This window comes from Kogia breviceps, chromosome 1 (genome assembly GCF_026419965.1).
Source record: "Kogia breviceps isolate mKogBre1 chromosome 1, mKogBre1 haplotype 1, whole genome shotgun sequence".
Taxonomy (NCBI): domain Eukaryota; kingdom Metazoa; phylum Chordata; class Mammalia; order Artiodactyla; family Physeteridae; genus Kogia; species Kogia breviceps.
The window spans coordinates 120,969,758-120,990,520 of record NC_081310.1 but is presented as its reverse complement, the minus strand read 5'-3'; the positions used below and the strand labels follow the sequence as shown (position 1 = coordinate 120,990,520).

The window sequence follows — 20,763 nt, the reverse complement described above, 5'->3', positions numbered from 1 at the left end:
AAGATGATGAGTTTCCTGTTGGCTAATTCCGGACACTTTTCATTGAATGCTGCTTTCAGCTGGTCTAATTGGGAGCAGTACTTGTTGGAATTAATTGTTTGGTTTTCTGGAAGGAGCTCATAATAGATGACTCCCTTCCAATCCCACCATATACACAACATCATCTTCTTTGGATGAAGACCGGCCTTTGGTATGGTTGGTGGTGGTTTCATTTCACTTGTCCCATGATCTCTTCCATTCCACGTTGTTGTACAGTATCCACTTTTCATTGCTCGTCACAGTTTGTTTTAAAAACAGAATGTTTTCATTACGTTTCAGTTGAGAATCTCATGCGGAAATACAGTCAAGAAGGGGTTTTTTTTGTTTTTTTGAAGGGTTTTTTATGTGTTTTTTAAAAAATTATTTATTTTTGGCTGCTTTGGGTCTTCATTGCTGTGCGCGGCCTTTCTCTAACTGCCGTGAGCAGAGGCTACTCTTCTCTGTGGTGCACGGACTGCTCGTTGCAGTGGCTTCTCTTGTTGTGGAGCATGGGCTCTCGGTGCACAGGCTTCGATAGTTGTGACTTGCAGGCTGTAGAGCGCAGGCTCAGTAGTTGTGGTGCACAGGCTTGGTTGCTGCGCAGCATGTGGGATCTTCCTGGACCAAGGGCTTGAACCTGTGTCTCCTGCATTGGCAGGTAGATTCTTAACCACTGTGCCACCAGGGAAGTTCTGGTCAGGAAGGTTTTTTTCACTTAACTTATGTGGAACCCGAACATCAAAGCAATTCACATAACCAAGCTGGTGCAAATGATTTTCAAGACTTGATTTGGATATTTTGAGTGTATCTTCTATCTCCCGCGTGGTATAATGTTGATTGTTCTCAGTTATTGTTTCGATTTGATTGTTGTCAACTTCAACTGGTCCACCCAACTGTGGAGCATAATCCAGTGAGAAATCTCTACCATGAAACTTCTCAAACCACTTTTGACATGTTCGATCAGTCTCAGCACCTTCTCCATACACTGCACAAATCTTTTTTTGCGTTTCAGTTGTGTTTTTACCTTTCTTGAAATAATAAAACATAATATGCCAAAAATGTTGCTTTTTTCTTCCATCTTCAATGTTACAATGGCTACACAAAAATTCACCAATTTTGATAAGTTTTATGTATGCTGATATGACAGCTGTCACATACAATCTAACAAAATTGTTTCGAATGAAGTTAAAGACAGCTAAGTGCTACTAGAGCCATCTTATGGAAAAAACCTAACAAACCTTTTGGCCAACCAAATACAAAAGTAAAGTTTAGTTAATAATGATAATGTAATTTGCAACCCTCTTCAACATGGATCTGACCACAAGGTTGAGGAGATTATATTTTATTCTAAACACTACGATTTGAAGAATACAGATAAGCTGAAATGTATTTTGAGCAGATCACCCAGGATGATGAAACAATTAAAAATCCTTGGGGTAGCCAACTAGTTGTTGAAAGGAGTGATCCTTCATAAATTTATTCCAACTGAAAAATACTTCTACATTCAATCCAGGTGAATAATATTAAGCCAGAAATTAAAGAGCTTTGCAAAAATATAAAATAATTCCGCTCTTCACAATAAATTTTTCATTTAAAAATATGTTAAGCACTTCCTTGGTGGCTCAGTGGTTAAGAACCCACCTGCCAATGCAGGGGACACGGGTTCAAGCCCTGGTCCGGGAAGATCTCACATGCCGCGGAGCAGCTAAGCCCGTGCACCACAACTACTGAGCCTGTGCTCTAGAGCCTGCAAGCCACAACTACTAAGCCCATGTGCCACAACTACGGAAGCCTGTGCACCTAGAGCCTGTGCTCCGCAACAAGAGAAGCCACCGCAATGAGAAGCTCATGCACCGCAATGAACAGTAGCCCCCGCTCATGGCAACTGGAGAAAGCCCACGCACAGCAACAAAGGCCCAGTGCAGCCAAAAATAAATAATATTCTAAAAAATATGTTAACATCTAATGGGTGCATTCCTATTAAATGAATGCTTGAAATTTTTCTCACCTTTAATCCTAGCATGGTAAATATCAACAGCTATAATCTATAAAAGCGAAAGCTAAGAGTATAAAGGAGCACTGAAACCAAAAAGTTTGAGAACCACTGACATATACAACACTACCTGTCATTTGGGTTAGAGGGCAGCAGTGAGACAGGGCTATCCATGGGAAACAGCTGTAGGTATCCATCAGTTAAGAGGAGTGCAGCTGTTCCTGCTGGTTGAGGTAATTAACTGCTTAAGTTAGCAACTCCTAATGTATCTTCTGTTTTGATCTTAGTATATGACATAGCTTTTAGTGGTAGGCAGCACAATGAGAAAAATAAAATAATGTTTGTCATAAAGCTGAATATATATATTCAATACAAAGAACTGTCTTTTAATCTCTGTCCATGTCTTTTTTACATATTTGACGTAAGATTGGTCTTTATGAAGTGGTGGGAGAACAGGTGTTAATTGCAAGTTTCTTCTTGTTTTAATGTCCCTATTTGTCCCCAGCTGGCAATCTTGTATCATTTCTCCAAATTGTTTTTGTAAGACATATTGCTCCAGGCCAGGAACTAGGGTCTAAAGTCTTGGAAGTCAGTGAAGGAAGGGAGAAAAGGTGAGTACATTCTAGGTCCAGGTATGAGAGCCTAGTCAGTGTCCAAGAGGGCAGCAAAGGTTGTTCTGGTAGGCAAGTAGAAACTAGTGTAGGAAAGGAGCAAATAAGTCACCAAGATAGTTGATATCTTCAGTCCCATGGCAGTGGTTCTCAACCCTGTTACCTCTAAGATTATCTGGAACACTTAAGAAAACACCAGTAACCAGGCCCCATCCTCAAAGATTGTGATTTAATTAGCCTGCAGTGGGAGCTAAGCATGGTATCTTTTTAAAAAATCTCATCAGATGATCCTAAAGTGCAGCTAGACTTGAGAACCACTGTCCTAGGGCCATTGTTTGATCAGATAGCCTCTGCTTTTATATTCATGATGTGTATTCATGGGGCCAGCAAAGGCTGACAGAGTCCCGCTGGTGCCAGCATAAGGTCCAGCCCTCCTAGGAAGATTGTTGTTTTCCTAAACTATATAGTCATATCAATATAGTTATTTAATAAGACTTTACAACAAAAGTAAGTAAATACTTCTTTGCAAATATGACTCTGTCCTGTCAAACTGGGCCAGCCACTACTTAACTTTTGAGAATTAGCGCAGAGAAATTTTTACTTATAAGAACAGCCGAAATCCTCTTTTACCTCTGCAGTCACTTCTGATTTCTAACGACTTCAGGGGGAAAACCTCCATTTTTAGGTACATACAGGAGTGATAGAGTATAAACCCTAACTGGCAAAAAGATTTCCCCTCATTTTCTTTTCTGTAGGAGACTCTAAGTTCTTCCTTGTCCTCTGAGCTCTGGAAGTCAAATAATCCTGTTGTTATGGCAGATATCAATGTGTGCAGTGTAACAAGTAGCTTGTTTCCTTTTTGAAAAGTATTGGATCAAAAGAAACAGCATTTAAAAATATACATTTAGGGCTTCCCTGGTGGCGCAGTGGTTGAGAGTCTGCCTGCCGATGCAGGGGACACGGGTTTGTGCCCCGGTCCAGGAAGATCCCACATGCTGTGGAGCGGCTGGGCCGTGAGCCATGGCTGCTGGGCCTGCGTGGCTGGAGCCTGTGCTCCACAATGGGAGAGGCCACAACAGTGAGAGGCCCGCGTACCGCAAAAAAATAAATAAAAATAAAAATATACATTTAACTTAAATAGCAAAATAGTAAGTTGTTAGTGTTGTATTTTAAAATATAGAAAATTAGCTGTGCTAAAACTTATAGGTAGAATAACCTTTAAATTAAAAATATATATTTTTAATTTTAGGAAAGCCGAACTAGAAGCAGTTGTCAGAAAGAAGATTGAGTTTGAGAGAAAAGCTCTACGTATGGTTGAACAGCTTTTAGAAGAGAATATTACAGAAGAATTCCTAAGGGAGTGTGTATGTGTTGATAAATTATTACTTTTGTAGTATAAGATCTTTAAATATGTGTAATGTGAAACTTCTTTGCATTATTGAAATCTTTGAATCTATTGTCAGCTACATGCTATAGAATTTATGCATTTAAAAATAATCAACTATTATGCATTCCTTATTTTATAGTGACTTTAAAAATGCACTAAAGAGAGGTAACATGCATATTTTACCCCTTCATGCTAGTTCTTTTAACCAGTCTGCTAATCTCACCTGATTTTCATTGCTTTGCACTGCTGATCCCCATGTCACTTTTCATATTCTGTATGTTATCCTGTTTTAGTAATGGAAGATCATTATTTTTGTTAATGTAATTTTATTAATTTTGATATTTTAAAAACCTGAAATATAGACCATTTATAGTTTAACACATAACAAGAGAATTATCATCTGCATTAAAAAACTTTTTTTTGTTTTCTTTAATGGCTTATTGCATTAAAAACTTGAATGGAAATATCTGTTATATCCTCATAATCCTTAAGAGAAAAAAGAAATGGAAAATTAAAGCTCAGCATTTTTATTGCAGAAACAACTCTTAGTGTGGCTTAGAGATTTTCCTAAACAAGAGGAATATAAATATGACAATATTTAAATTCATATAGGTAACTGCATCAGGATCTCCATACTTGATGACTTTAAAGGCAAAGACAGACCAGAAATGTTGGTTTGTCTCAAGAACTGAGATTATTTGAACATGAAAATGTCAAAGGAAAATATTTGGTATTAGCTGATAACTATCACCTCACTGTTCCGTACAGTTTTTTCAGAAGATAGAAGATTTTGCACAAAAATTTGTTTAGGAGTCACAATGACACTTTTAGTATACTTTGTTTTTCAGATTGTGCTTTTAGAAATAGGTAAAATTATATCTTATTATTTTATTTGGTTTATTTTTGAGTAATACTTTTTATTATTATTATTTAATTGTTTTTGGCTGCATTGGGTCTTCGTTGCTGCACACGGGCTTTGTCTAGTTGCAGCGAGCGGGGGGCTGCTCTTCGTTATGGTGCGCTGGCTTCTCTTGTTGCAGAGCACGGGCTCTAGGTGCGCGGGCTTCAGTAGTTGTGGCTCATGGGCTTACTTGCTCCGTGGCATGTGGGATCTTCCTGGGCCAGGGCTCAAACTGGTGTCCCCTGCATTGGCAGGCAGATTCTTAACCACTGTGCCACCAGAGAAGTCCCAAGTAATACTTTTTAAAAATAAAATATACTATCAATATTTTCCTTTGGTATAGCAGTCACTATAGCATTACTTCTTCCTCCTGCCTCAGAACTATTTCATGAATTGTATAAACTACAAGGATGCATAGTCTACCATGGCAGAAATTTTGGGGGCTTTGTGGGTTGTTTTGGGGTTTTTTTTGTTTTTTTTTTTTAATAATAGCTAACATTTTCTGAGTACTTAGTATGTGTCAAGAAGCACTTTTTTTTTAGTACTTTTCCTTTATTTTCTCTTCTGACTCTAACATCAAACTTATGAGATAGGTACTGTTATGATCCCTGTGTTTTCAAATGAGATCGGTAAGGCTTAAAGAGCTGATAAATAAGCTTTTCCAATAATCTGGTGGGGGAAATGCCCCTCTCATTTCTTTATAGGGGAAGTTCATCACACCTGCTCATTATAGTGATGTCGTGGATGAGCGTTCTATTATCAAACTCTGCGGCTATCCCTTATGTGAGAAGAAGCTAGGAATTGTAAGTAACTACTTTTTTTTTAACATGTAGACTTTTAATTTTTATATTTAGCAAAATACTGTGTAGAAAGAACAATAAGTGAAACTGAGGTCTTGAACTAATGATGTGGGTTAGCCAAAGATATGATATGTAGATGACTTAGTCTTGTTAACTGTAAAGTTCATGTTTATTATTTGAATTCTTCTGTAAGCTATACATTCTTTTCTTTAGGTACCAAAACAGAAGTATAAAATTTCTACCAAAACCAATAAAGTCTATGATATTACTGAAAGAAAGGTAAGTTTAAAGGCTATTTTCAATGTGGCAGTTAATTTTTAATATTATACTAAATGGAATTCTAAAAATATCTGTTTAAAATCTTGCCTTTTAGAAAATAGCCATGTTAAAAGTTTTTCATTTATAAATATTTCATTCAAGGTGTAAAAAAAAAACTCTGCTTACACTTTACTTAATATATGAACTTTTAAAAATTAAAAGTGGATATTGGCACAAATTCAGGCGAGTGAATCATAGGACAGAATAGAGAGCCAGAAACTGATCTAAAATAATCCTGATGTCATATGTCCAGTAGTGATACTGGACATATGACATCAGGATTATTTTAGATCAGTGGAGAAAGGATGGATTTAAAAAAATTTTTTTTTTTATTTATTCATTTATGGCTCTGTTGGGTCTTCATTTCTGTGCAAGGACTTTCTCTAGTTGTGGCGAGCGAGGGCAACTCTTCATTGCGGTGCGTGGGCTTCTCACTATCGCGGCCTCTCTTGCTGTGGAGCACAGGCTCCAGACACGCAGGCTCAGTAGTTGTGGCTCACAGGCCCAGCTGCTCCACGGCCTGTGGGATCTTCCCAGACCAGGGCTGGAACGTGTGTCCCCTGCATTGGCAGGCAGATTCTCAACCACTGCACCACCAAGGAAGCCCAAGGATGGATTTTTTAAAAAATAAATTGTACTGGCGTGATTAATTATCCCTATGGAAATAATGAAAACTGACACCTATTTCAGTGTACATACAAAGATCAATTTTAGGTAGATTAAGGACCTAAATGTAAAAGAGATACCTTTTCAAAGAGAGTATGAGAGAGTATCTTTATAAACTTGGACTAGAGAGAATTTCTTAAATAGGATAGAAAATTTTAGACCATAGAGGAAAAATTGGTACATGTTTTTTACATTAAAATAGAAAACATTTGCTCATTAAAAGTTTCTTTAAAAAGAGAGTGAAGGGCTTCCCTGGTGGCGCAGTGGTTGAGAGTCCACCTGCCGATGCAGGGGACATGGATTCGTGCCCCGGTCCAGGAAGATCCCACATGCCACAGAGCGGCTAGGCCTGTGAGCCATGGCCGCTGAGCCTGCGCGTCCAGAGCCTGTCCTCCGCAACAGGAGAGGCCACAACAGTGAGAGGCCCGCATACCGCAAAAAAAAAAAAGAGAGAGAGAGAGAGTGAAAAGATAAGCTACAAATCAGAAGAAGTTATGTTTCTCACATGTAACTGACCATAGATTCCTAACCAGAGTACATCATCTATAAGAAAAAGACAAAAACTTAATTAAAAAAATTTTACGGACGGAACTTGAATGGCTAATGAATATATGAAATGATGCTCAGCCTTGGGCTTCCCTGGTGGCGCAGTGGTTGGGGGCCTGCCTGCCAATGCAGGGGACACAGGTTCGAGCCCTTGTCCGGGAGGATCCCACGTGCCGTGAGTGGCTGGGCCCGTGTGCCACAACTACTGAGCCTGTGCTCTGGAGCCCACAAGCCACGGCTGCTGAGCCCGTGTGCCGCAACTGCTGGTGCCCGCGTGCCTGGAGCCCGTGCTCCACAGCAGGAGAGGCCACCGCAGCAAGGAATGGCCCCCGCTCACCACAACTAGAGAAAACCTGCGCTCAGCATAAGACCCAATGCAGCCAAAAATAAATAATAAATAAATAAATATTTTAAAAAAGAAAAAAAAGCTCAGCCTTTTCAGTAATCAGGAAAATAGCAAATGAAAACACATTGAGTTAAATTTTTACAGTCCCCAGATTAGCAAAATTTTTAAAATCTGACAGCATTAGTAACTCTTTATACTGCTAGTCAAATAAAAATTGGTACAACCTTTTTGAGCAGCTGTTTGGCAAAGTCAAATTTACACATTCTTTGTGACCATTCTTTCTATTCTTTGGTATAAATCCTTGCCCATATGCACAAGTATGTATGTGTATAAATGTTCCTAGTAAGATAAACAAAATGTGGTACATAAATAGAATGGAATAATTATTTGACCTTAAAAAGGAAGGAAATTCAGGCACAAGCTACAACTGAATGTACTTTGAAGACGTTATCCTAAGTGAGATAAGACAGCACAAAAAGAAAAATATTGTATGGTTCTACTTATATGAGGTAATTAGAATAGTCAAATTTATAGAGACAGAAAGTAGAATGGTTTTTGTCAGAAGAGGTGGAAATGGGGAGTTATGGTTTAATGGGTGTGGAGTTTCAGTTTTGCAAGATGAAAAGAGTTCTGGAGCTGGATGATGGTGATGGTTGCAAAACAGTAAGAAGGTACTTAATGCCACTGAACTATATACTTAAAAATGCTTAAGATGGTAAATTTTGTGTATTATACCACAATTTTTTAAATTTAAAAAATGGTTATTAAAAAAGGTTCATAGTAACATTGTAACGATACAAAAAATTACAAACAACTCAACTGTCCTTAAATAGTAACTAAAAGGCAGTATACTTAGGCAATGGAATATAATACACAGTGTAAATGAATAAGCTATAGCTACACAAATGAGTCTTAAAAATATAATGTGGAACAAAAGAATACAAGAATACATAACAATATGATTCCATTTAGACAAAGTTTAAAAATAGGCAAAACCGGGCTCCCCTGGTGGCGTGGTGGAAAAGAATCCGCCTGCCATTCCAGGGGACATGGGTTCGATCCCTGGTCCAGGAAGATCCCACATGCTGCAGAGCAGCTAAGCCTGTGTGCCACAACTACTGAGCCTGTGCTCTAGGGCCCACGAGCTGCAACTACTGAACCCCTCGTGCCTAGAGCCCGTGCTCCGCAACAAGAGAAGCCACTGCAATGAGAAGCCCGTGCACCGCAATGAAGAGTAGCCCCCGCTCACCACGACTAGAGAAAGCCCCCACACAGCAACAAGGACCCAATACAGCCAAAAAATAAAAAAATTTTAAAAAATAGGCAAAACCGAATGATATATTTTATAGGATATGTATGTAAGTAGCAACACTAAAAGAAAGCAAAAGGATGAATAACACAAAATTTATAATAGTGGTTACCTCTGGGGAATGTGGAGAGTGATACCATCTGGGAGGGATACATAGAAGCCTTCAATGGTACTAAATCTTACTTCTTACCTTGGGTGGTAGATGCGTGGGTTTTCGTTTTTTTCTGTGAACTACATATTTATGTTTTATATTCTCTTTGTACATAAGTTGTATTTCACAATAAGAAAAAAATAATTTGCTAGTTTTAAAATGTTCTTTTCAGTGTTTTTGCAGCAATTTTTGTTATAAAGCATCTAAGTTTTTCGAAGCACAAATTCCTAAAACTCCAGTGTGGGTTCGAGAAGAAGAAAGGTAATTTAAATCATTATGTATACATTTGTTTATAAATTCTAATAATTTCTTTCTATTTTTTGAGATATGTAAAAAGGTATAGTTTTCTTTGGAATGCATTTACTGTACACATTTTAATTTGGGGGAAATGGTTATATTTCAAGCAGAGCTTTTGAGGATTTTACACTTAAAATCAGAAAATTAATACATACAAATGTTATGTGTTTGCTGTTTTAGCTTTAAGCACAAAATCTGAACTTTGCTTCAGATTGTGATGGTTATTTCTATTAATTGTGATGGTTATTTCTATTAATTCTATTAATATAATCCTGGGATAAGAATTATAAATTTTTTCAGAAGGTACTGGATTTTGGGATCCAACTGAACTCACTTTTTTGTTAGGAAACTATATACTAACATTAAAAATTCAGGTTACTAATTCATTTAATCTGTATTAAAAATAGGTACAATATAAATTTAAAGAAAGCCAATTTAAAGAGTCATTTTTAGTAAAAAAGTTTATAGATATTCCTGGGATTTTGCCTTTTGAGAAATGTTTAAACATTTATAACATTTTATTAGTTGCTGAATTTGAAAGAGAATTTATTACTGAGGGGAAATTTACATAATATTAAGAAGGTAACAATTATTGTTATGTAACTGAACTGTACTGTCTAGAAATTCCAAACAAAGGCTTAAATTAATGAGATAATGTCTCAAGTAATTCATGTTTGATAGAGAATATTATAACAACACAAGGCAGTGTTATTTGGGATAAAATAGGATCTATGCTAAATAAACTTAAAGTCTTATTTGATACACAAGTAACATGACACTACTGTATGTTCAACTAGCATTAATTTTACTGATGACAGTACCTTTGTTTGCAGACACCTTTGCCTGCTGCTCCAATTCTGTGTGGTTCAGAATATGTAAAATATACTACAGTATGGCCTTTGTTAATTGAATTCAACATAAGGAAGACTAAATTGCTCATCATTTCTCTACCAGCCTATCCACCTTTCTTGTTTGGAGGATAAAAGATTGTAGCATTGTCCAAAGTGACTGGGAAGCTAAGAGCACCTTTCTAACTATCACTTTTTCTCTTTTCTTAACATTTCTTTCTCCAGTGCTGCCCATTACCTCCTCAGTCCTAATGACAGTGACATATTCCATTTCCCAGTGTTAAGACCGGTGTTTCCTTGAGTTGTTCTTAACTTTGCTTCCAGAGATCTCTACTTCTTGAAGTTAGCTCTCTCATTTAGCCCATACTCATATCTGCTTCAAAACCATTTATCAAAGTACCTTTGCTGTCATCTCTATTTTCTTCAGATATAGTTATTGGTACTTCCTTCAGCTAATTTAAAACAGTTCTTCCCTCTAACTTTTTCCCAAAATCTTACCATGCTGTCTTCAGAAAGCCCACTTTTCCCCCAAACATGAAGCTCTGTCATTTTATATTTGTGATTCTTGAAATTCTCCCTTGTCTATATGCCCTTTCTTACCTCACTTAAAAAAGAAAGATGAAAATGACCTTGGTTTCCCTAAACTAATCAATTTAATTTACATTTAAAGTGTATAGCATGCTCTTACTACCCAGCAGGCTACACGTGTAAAAACCAACCTGTGAATTTAAATTTAAATCTCATTGGGATGACAAAACAAATACACATGAGTGAAACAAGTTTGTACTTATTCTAATGGGGACCTATAATGTAAGTTAGTGAGGATAAAGCAGTGCATAATGAAAAACTGTAAGCAGAGGTGAGAAAATAAACTCATAGAAATAGGTTGGTATTGGAAGTAGATAGTGAGAACATTAGCTCACTTGAAATAAGGGATATGTTTGGGGAAAATAATAGAAAATAATGATACGTATTGAGGAGCCAAACTAAGTTTGGTATATCCTCAAGTGCTGGGGAGATATCAAGTGTTTTTGAATAGAATTTAGTCTGGCATTGGTGTGCAAGATGAATTAAAGAGAGGATCATAATGAAAGAACTGAAAGGGTCCTTAGAGAAAATTTAATCCAACCTTATTATCAAACAAGCTCAGAAAGATTAAGTGTATTTCTTAAGCTAGTGATAGATTCTGAACAAGGCTAGGATTCTTTCGTCATATTCCTCTTGATTGGAAGTAACCAGTGAGTAATCTATAAATATACAATTGTCACATTGTACATAGTGTAACTATAGCCCTTATTTATGTATAATACTTGTCTGTATATAATAACCATGTCAGTATTTTTCATATCTGGATGCGTCAGTGTTACCTTAATTTCTGAATTCTTAGGGGCAAGGATTATGTCAGTTTATCTAATCCACTAGAGGTCACTGTGTTTTCACAGAGAATGTTTGATATTTTTATGTGTGCTAATGATCAGAATTCTGGAATTCAGTATTCGTTTAAAAAGCTTGTCTAGCTATTGTACATATAAACTCTACAGAAATGTGGTATTTTTAAAAAAGTCTGTTCACATATAGTATGGGGTATAACATAACCTATCTTCTTTTAAAGGGGAAAAATGGCTTTTTTTTAGATGGCAGCATTAAGTATTTAATGCAGAGATATTTTTATTAGCTTAGAGTGAGGTGTAATAAATAATCTATATCACCATCATAATTTTAAGTTATAATTTTATTAATATTAAGTACTATTTTTATTATAATTTTTTTTTTTTTTTTTTTTGCGGGCCTCTCACTGTTGTGGCCTCTCCCATTGCGGAGCACAGGCTCCGGACGCCCAGGCTCAGCGGCCATGGCTCACGGGCCCAGCCGCTCAGCGGCACGTGGGATCCTCCCGGACCGGGGCACGAACCCGTGTCACCTGCATCAGCAGGCGGATTCTCAACCACTGCGCCACCAGGGAAGCCCTATTATAATTTTAAAATAAGAAAAAATTTTAAAATTCACTCAAAGAATGTTATTTTATTGTAATGACTTCCAAAATCTTTCTTGAATTGAAATATAGTTGACATATAGTATTATATTCGTTTCAGGTATACTACATGGTGATTTGACATTTCCATATGTTATGGAATGATCACCACAATAAGTCTATTAACCATCTGTCCCCATACAAAGTTATTACAATATTATTGAACATATTCCTCATGCTGTACTTTACATCTCTGTGGCTTCTTTATTTTATAACTGGAGGTTTGTACCTCTTAATCTACCCTTCACCCATTTCATCGACATTTGTTTGTTCTCTGTATCCATGAATGATTTCCAAAATTTTTGACCACTGTAATAAATGCATTTTACATTATCCAACACATACATAGAACTGAAGCAGAAGTTTTAGGAAACAATTTTTATCCTCACTACATGAAAAGCCTCTGATATTTTCTACTCTGTTGCTTTTGTAAAATGCTGGTAACAACCCCCTTAATTGGTTGGTCCTAGTCTGTAGTTTTTGTTTGTTTGTTTTCATAAATTTATTTTATTTATTTTATGTTTGGCTGCATTTGTTCTTTGCTGCACGTGGGCTTTCTCTAGTTGTGGCAAGTGGGGGATGCTCTTCATTGAAGTGTGAGGGCTTCTTATTGTGGAGCACAAGCTCTAGGCACACCGGCTTCAGTGGTTGTGGCATGCAGGCTCAGTAGTTGTGGCTTGCAGGCTCTAGAGCACAGGCTCAGTAGCTGTGGCACATTGGCTTAGTTGCTCCACAGCATGTGGGATCTTCCCAGACCAGGGTTAGAACCCATGTCCCCTGCATTGGCAGGCGGATTCTTAACCAATGTACCACCAGGGAAGCCCCTGATCTGTAGTTTTAAGAGCACTGTTTTGTTGGATCTAGCTTAGATTTTTAGTTGTTTTACTGTCAGAAAGTCTGTTACCAGCGCTGAATCTTATTTTCCTCATTTGTAAGTAGAAAGTTGCATTTAACCTTAGTTCCCTTTAGTTCTAATGTTTTACAGTTCTAAGTCAGTCAGTGCTGCTATAGTGAAAGTTTTCTAGATAAGGAAATGTCTCATTGATAAAAATGATGAAAATTAAAATGATCAGTATAAGCCTAGGGAAATTTATACTACCTTGTAGAGAAGTCTGTCTCATTTAAGAGTACAGAATACAGTATTAGAATACAAATTACTGACTAAATAAATTTGAACTTTTCAGTCTGTAAAAGATAAAGACTGATAAAGGATTGAATTAAAGTTTTTAAATTATGAAGAAAAACCAAGAATATTTTACATTTTATAGTATGTCCAAAACAACTTGAAGTTTACATCTTTAGGGCCACCATGGTCTTACATACCATTTGGAAATAGAATATTCAATTTGACAATTGGACTCAATTTGTTTTTTCTTACATTATTGTGAAAGCTAATATAAATTTATTCACCAGATTATAAAATACTAAAACCTATAGTAAAATTTACTATAAGACAAATTTATAAGATACTATTTTATACCATAATAAACTCAGTACCTCATTGGTGAAAACATATAAATCAATTTAAGAAAAACGTAGACAAATTCATGAATTCTAGCTCCATACTTCTGTTGAGGCTTTGGAGTCAAAAAGGGTCTTAGAGGTTTTATAGTCCTTCGTTTTCATTATTAAGGTAAAAATATCTGGAGTATATCTTTAATGTCGTGAATAACAGCAGTGCTTTACACAAAATGTCTCCTGATGCTCTGTCAGAGACAAAACATTGACCGTGACGCAGTATGATGCTTCTCATGTTGTGAATTAGAAATTTTTCACCCACTCGGTGGCCAGAAACAGACCACATACAGTTTTGTTCCTCTGAGACAGTATCCTCGTTTAGGTAGTCATATAGTTACGTTTATAAATCCTGTTTGGTTGACTGTAGGCTCTGATGTCGTTGAAGGAGGGAAATTTCTAGAGTTGTAACATTAAAAAATCAGGAGTTAAAGCTGAGAAGGAAGGACAAATGTTTAGAATCGAATTTTGATTTAAAAGATGAAATTGGGGTGAATGGTTAATGCTGACAGAGCTAAAAGCGCCATCATGTGGCCCAGAGTAGGGGATTTTCACACATGCTTCTTAGCAATAAACAGTATAATCTCAGAGGTGCGGAAGCCAAAAACCTCTGCAGAACAACTTCTATTACCTCTTCCTGAATAGTGTTGCTTGGTAGACAGAATAAAAACTTTCTGAAACAGGTTTTAACATGTTTCATATTGTATTTGAAAAATTCCCACCACGGGGGAATTGTAGCCTGCTGCTTCTGTTGGTTTATATATAATACACATATTCTAAGTGATACACACACACCAAGGTCTTTTGGTATGCTACTTCTAGTTTTAGATGTACTTTGCTAAAGTTACAGTTAATCATCTAATGTGTACTTTAGTGAAAATAATGTGAAAATGTTTATGAAGAATGAGCTTGAAGGTATTCTTTAACTAAGATAGTTACTTATTTTTTAAATTGTGCTTATCTGAATTAAATGTCTCAGGACAACGTAAACTTTGAAAGGAATGGAAGATACTTAGAGTGACGAGAAATGGTACTTTTAACAAAGAAAATCTTTTGAATTTCATCTAAAAAAGGATAGAAAAGAAAAAGCAATGTAACTTTGTGTCTTGTTTCTAAAACAACTCATAGCAAAAACAAACTGAATTTTATATTGAAACTTTTGTCGAGTACTTCATTAAACTCAACTTTGGTTTATCTTAGTGTCAGGTACCATTCTCCCTTTTATAGATTGGGAATCAGAGTATTAAAGTCACTCATAAAGCATCTAGAAGCAATGTTCAGCGTAGTTTCCTTTATGTGAAGTCAGAAAACTGAAACAAAGGAGGGGAAAATAGTAAAGTATATTGAATTCCTTTGGGAGGGGATAAGTAAAGATGGTATCGCAACATTTGGGGTTCCTTTTTCTGGCTTTAATTAGAGGCATCATGTTAGAAAGAGAGAACTTAGACTTTGAAAGACCTAAATTCAAATCCTAGATTTACTACTCGATATGTATAGGGATCTTAGGAACTCAGTTAACCCCTCAGAGCTTCAGTCTCCTCATCCCTAAAAATAAAGTTGTTAGTTATGTGAAGATTAAATGAAATAATATATATAACCATGTAGCAGAAAGCGTGGGAAGATGAAAAAGTCCTGGAGATGGTGATAGTTGCACAACAGTGTGAATGTACTTGATATCACTGAACTGTAGCTAAAAATGGTTTAAATGATCAATTTTATGTAATGTATATTTTACCACAATTTTTTAAAAAAATCACTTACCATATAAAGCAATCAATATGTGCTAATTTTCCCCTTCATTAGAGATTGACTTTTCTTTTAATTCTTAGTGTTTTTCTCAAAAAATATCAAGTTGTATTGCTGGAGATTTCTCACAAAACTACTTAAATTGTATTCATGATTTAGAATAATGTTTACATTTTTATTACACCTTGATTCAGCCATGCTTGGACCTCATTCTTATTTGGAACCATTCTGCCTCCAAGATCTTGAAATAAGAGCTTCCCGTCTCTGACCACAACCTCTATCTCATCTACATCTGTCACTCCTGAGTGTGCTTTGTGACCTCGTTTTGACCTCCTGTCTCTACCTCAGCTCTATTTTTCTAGGTTGGCAGACCCTCATTAAATTTGTTTTCTTGAGTTCCACTGTCAGCAGTTGTAATATCATCCTCTCAAACGATCCCAGATTCTTTCTCCCTTAACTTCTATCATGTCCACCTTCCCAAGCTTCAGTCATCCTTTTCTGTTGCTGAAGATTATTGGGTAAAGTTCTCAGATAAGATCATTAGCACTTTTGATATGCTGTCTCATTTAATTCAATCCTCACAACATCCCTGGGGAAGTACCGTTACCAATTTTATGGATGGTGAAACTGAGGCTTAGAGAGGTTTAGTGACTCTCTCAAGAACACTTAACTTATATATATACATTTGGGATTTAAACGCAGATTTGTCTGGCACCAAAGCCTGCACTCTTTGCATTCCTGTGGCCCTGTTCCAGTTCATTCTGTCTCATCTCAACAGTGTCCTCACGTGTTTATTCTTTGTTTCTTAATGACTATGATACATTCAGACCTTTTCTCCTCTCCTTAAACTTTGAACCCCACCCCCAACTCATAGTAGATATAACCTACTACTTAACTGAAATGATTGAGGGCATCCACCAGAAGCTCCTTCAACATTATTTTCTTCATATGCTCTCTCATTTCTCTGCCTCCTCATATAATACCTCTGTGTTACCGATTCTGTTCTCCTCTCACCAAGGCCTTGCTTTATGGTTTATTCCTATTTTCTTACTCTTTCAAACTCTCCTTTCATTCTAATTCTTTTTCCTGTACTTTAAAAAGGAAAAGAAAAATCCTGAAAAATATCCTTTAGATTTAGCAGTCCTATGGTAATTGGTGATCTTAGCAAGAGCCATTTCAGTAGACTAATGCATACAGATTCCAGGAGGCAGAGGGTTGAGGACTGAGTAGGAGATGTGGAATTGGAAATGATGAGTGCAGACTTCTTTAAAGAAGTCTGACGATGAAAGGGGGAGGGATTGTATGGCTCAAGGACAGGGTTGTTTTGTGTGTTTGTTTGTGTAAGAGATGGGCTAAGTTTAAGCATGGTAGTTTACGGAAAGAGAAAAAAGGGAGAGAGGTTGGTGGAGTAAAACCTCAGAGTAAAATCCATAGGATTAACCTCAAATGCCTTTATATACAAACTATATTGATCTTTATAGGCCCAGCTGAATCTGAAGCTTTTCTTCATTGGCTCAGCCAGAAGTTTTTCTTCTCTAATTTTCTGGAGCAGCTCATCTCTCATGAATTATATGATGCAAGAGTGTAGTTCTTATGAGCCATGCTGGCTGGCTATGATTCCTCACTTTACCACTTACTTACTAGCTGTGTGACTTTCGGCACAGTCGGTCTTTCAGTACTCGGTCTTTTTATCTGTAACATGGGATGGTAGTAGTAGCTATATCATTCTTATGAGGATTATTATTTATAAATCTCTTGGAACACGTGCTTTCCTTCTACTAAATTGTAATGTCCTTAAAAATAGGAACCTATTCTTTGTATTACTTAACATACCCAACATAGTCCATACATATAATAGTTCAGAATTTTATTTTTGAGGGAATTTGTTGAATGATGGAATATACCCTGCATTTGCATGTTAGCCATTTAGTTAGTGTAGGAATCCAATTGAGAGTCACTGTGCCTACAGCTGCATGGTACTGAACCTTGATATTTTAGCCAGGAAGACTTGGGCGGGGAAGTGGGATAGGAAGAGTGAGAGAACTACAAATGGAAGTGGGAGGAAGTAGTCAACAGGCAACAAAACACTCTGTTGTAAACGTTAGCATATTATTTAGTATGCTAAAAAAGCTCTTAATGGGAGTTATAAATATCCCCTGGAGTAGTCAAGGCTAGTCACCATCCAAGCAGTGTCATTTGTTTTCTTTGAGTAACACCAAACCAAGGTAGCTTCTGTGACTAGAGTTTTCATGAGTGGGAAGAAGGAGGGTAAACAGGATAATTTGGATGATTGGGAAAGGACACACCTCGATTGGCTGAAGGACTAAGGAAGAAGAAAAAATAGATTAAATTTTTACTGTCAGGGAACTTACTGCCTATTGCCTTATTTTATCTTTTTCTTCTGAATTTTTTATTATTGGTCTTGGGGGAATTCCTGAACTCTGCAGGGAAATCTCTAGAGCAGGGATGTACACCTCCTGATGTGTGGTACTTAGATGTTTAATGGGAAAGAATGCCTTGATCAGTTAGCAGTGCCTCCCATAGCTAAGGAGAGGATTGGCAACAAATCCATTCCCTGCAGTGCCTTGTATGCTTGCGACTGAACAAAAGATGAATGGATTATCTAGGCAGTAATTATATGATTGATGCTGTGATGTTTAATTATATAGAAAAATACTTGCAACTGATATTTTTGATTGGTAGCCTTTAAATGTCATAACTCAAATGACTTCTGGTTCCATCTATCCATTTAGCTTGACTTTTTTAAAAAAATTTTTATTGGAGTATAGTTGCTTTATAATATTGTGTTATTTCTACTGCACAGCAAAGTGAATCAGCTATATGTATACATATATCCCCTCTCTTTTGGATTTCCTTCCCATTTAGGTCACCACAGAGCACTGAGTAGAGTTCCCTGTGCATAGGTTCTCATTAGTTATCTGTTTTATACATAGTGTATGTATATCAATCCCAATGTCCCAAATCATCCCACCCCTTCTCCCCCCTTTGTGTCCATATGTTTGTTCTTTACGTCTGTGTCTCTATTTCTGCTTTGCAAGTAAGATTATCTATACCGTTTTTCTAGATTCCACATATATGCATTAATATACGATATTTATTTTTCTCTCTCTGACTTACTCTGTATGACGGTCTCTAGGTCCATCCACATTTCTGCAAATGACACAATTTTGTTCCTTTTTATGGCTGAGTAGTATTCTACTGTATATATATATACCACATCCTCTTTATCCATTCCTCTGTTGATGGACATTTAGGTTGCTTCCATGTCCTGGTTATTGTAAGTAGTGCTGCACTGAACATTGGGATGCATGTATCTTTTTGAATTATGGTTTTCTCTGGGTATATGCCCAATAGTGGGATTGCTGGGTCATATGGTAGTTCTATTTTTAGTTTTTTAAGGAACCTCCATACTGTTCTCCATAGTGGCTGTATCAGTTTACATTCCCACCCACAGTACAGGAGGGTTCCCTTTTTTCCACACCCTCTCCAGCATTTAATGTTTGTAACTTGACTTTTATTAATCTTTTTTTTTTTTTTTTTTTTTTTTTTTGCGGTACGCAGGCCTCTCACCGCCGTGGCCTCTCCCGTTGCGGACCACAGGCTCCGGGCGCGCAGGCTTAGCGGCCATGGCTCACGGGCCCAGCCGCTCCGCGGCACGTGGGATCCTCCCGGACCGGGGCACGAACCCGTGTCCCCCGCATCGGCAGGCGGACTCTCAACCACTGCGCCATCAGGGAAGCCCTCTTTTTTTAATAATTGCAATATGACCTTCATTACAGCCCTATTTTGCCCTTTAAATGGGATTTATGTTCAGTGCCTTAGCTTCTCTTTAGTGCACACCTATGTTCTTGTGGTTTTTTTCTATTAATTGACTTTGTTTTTTACTTTTATTAATTTTTTTTAAATTAATTTATTTGGTTGCGCTGGGTCTTAGTTGCGGCAGGCGGGCTCCTTAGTTGCAGCTCACCGGCTCCTTAGTTGTGGCTCACCAGTGCCTTAGTTGCGGCATGGGAACTCTCAGTTGTGGCACACATGTGGGATCTAGTTCCTTGACCAGGGATCAAACCTGGGCCCTCTGCATTGGGAGCTCAGAGTCTTAACCACTGCACCACCAGGGAAGTCCCAATTGACTTTGTTTTTTGAGCAATTTTAGGTTCACAGCAAAATGGAGAGGAAGGTTCAGAGATTTCCCATAACCCTCCTGCCCACACACATGCATAACCTCCCCCATTATCAGCATTCCCCATCAATATGGTACATTTCTTACAATTGATGAGCCTACATTGACACATCATTACCACCCACATCCATGGTTTACATTAGGTTCACTCTTAGTGTACAGTTTTGGGTTTGGACAAATGTATAATGACTTGAATCTACCATTACAGTGTCACACAGAGTAGTTTTATAGCCCTAAAAATCCTCTATGCTCTACCTATTCATCTCCTACCCCCAAACCTCTGTAACCCCTTATCTTTTTACTGTCTCCATAGTTTTACCTTTTCCAGAATGTCATATAGTTGGAGTCCTATAGTATGTAGGCTTTTCAAACTGGATTCTGTCACTTAGTAAAAAGCATTTAAGTTTCTCCGTGTCTTTTCATAGCTTGATATCTAATTGCTTTTTAGCACTGAATATTTCATTGTCTGAATGTACCATAGTATTTATCCCTTTACTAGTGAAGAACATCTTGGTTGCTTCCAAGTTTTGGCAAATATGAATAGAGCTGCTGTAAACATAGCATACAGGTTTTTGTATAGACATGTTTTCATTTCCTTTGGGTAAATACCAAGCGGTATGATTTCTAGATTATATGGTTAGAGTATGTTTAGTTTTGTAAGACGTCTCTAAGATGTCTTCCAAAGTGATTGTACCATTTTGCATTCCCACCAGCAGTAAATGAGAGCTTCTGTTGCTTCACATCCTCACCAACATTTGATGGTGTCAGTGCTCTGGATTTTGGCTGTTCTAATAGGTGTGTAGTAATGTCTCATTATTATTTTAATATGCATTTCTCTGATGATATATGAGGTGGAGCATCTTTTCATATGCTTGTTTGCCAGCTGTATATCTTCTTTGGTGAGGTCTTCTGTGCATATCTTAGTCTGTTCAGGCTTTTATAACAAAATAGCATGGATTGGGTAGCTTAAAAACGAGGAATTTCTTCTCACAGCTGTAGAGGTTTTAAATCTGAGGTCAGGGTGAAAGTATGGTTGAGTGAGCACCTCTTCTGGGTTGAAGACTTCTGGTTATGTCCT

General features: G+C 37.2%; 1 protein-coding gene across 3 annotated transcripts in view; it reads left to right on the top strand.

Moving 5' to 3' along the window:
• The window catches only part of RPAP2 (RNA polymerase II associated protein 2), an 81,225-nt gene that overhangs the window by 3,706 nt on the left and 56,756 nt on the right, over positions 1 to 20,763 (top strand). For all 3 annotated transcript variants that reach the window (XR_010842252.1, XR_010842251.1, XM_059082392.2), the window contains exons 3-6: positions 3,872 to 3,986; positions 5,615 to 5,713; positions 5,924 to 5,989; positions 9,219 to 9,307. Coding sequence is in view for 1 of the 3 variants with exons in the window: in XM_059082392.2 (XP_058938375.1) it covers positions 3,872 to 3,986; positions 5,615 to 5,713; positions 5,924 to 5,989; positions 9,219 to 9,307 (369 nt within the window). In the remaining 2 variants the exon portion in view is untranslated. The remainder of the gene's footprint in view (positions 1 to 3,871; positions 3,987 to 5,614; positions 5,714 to 5,923; positions 5,990 to 9,218; positions 9,308 to 20,763) is intronic.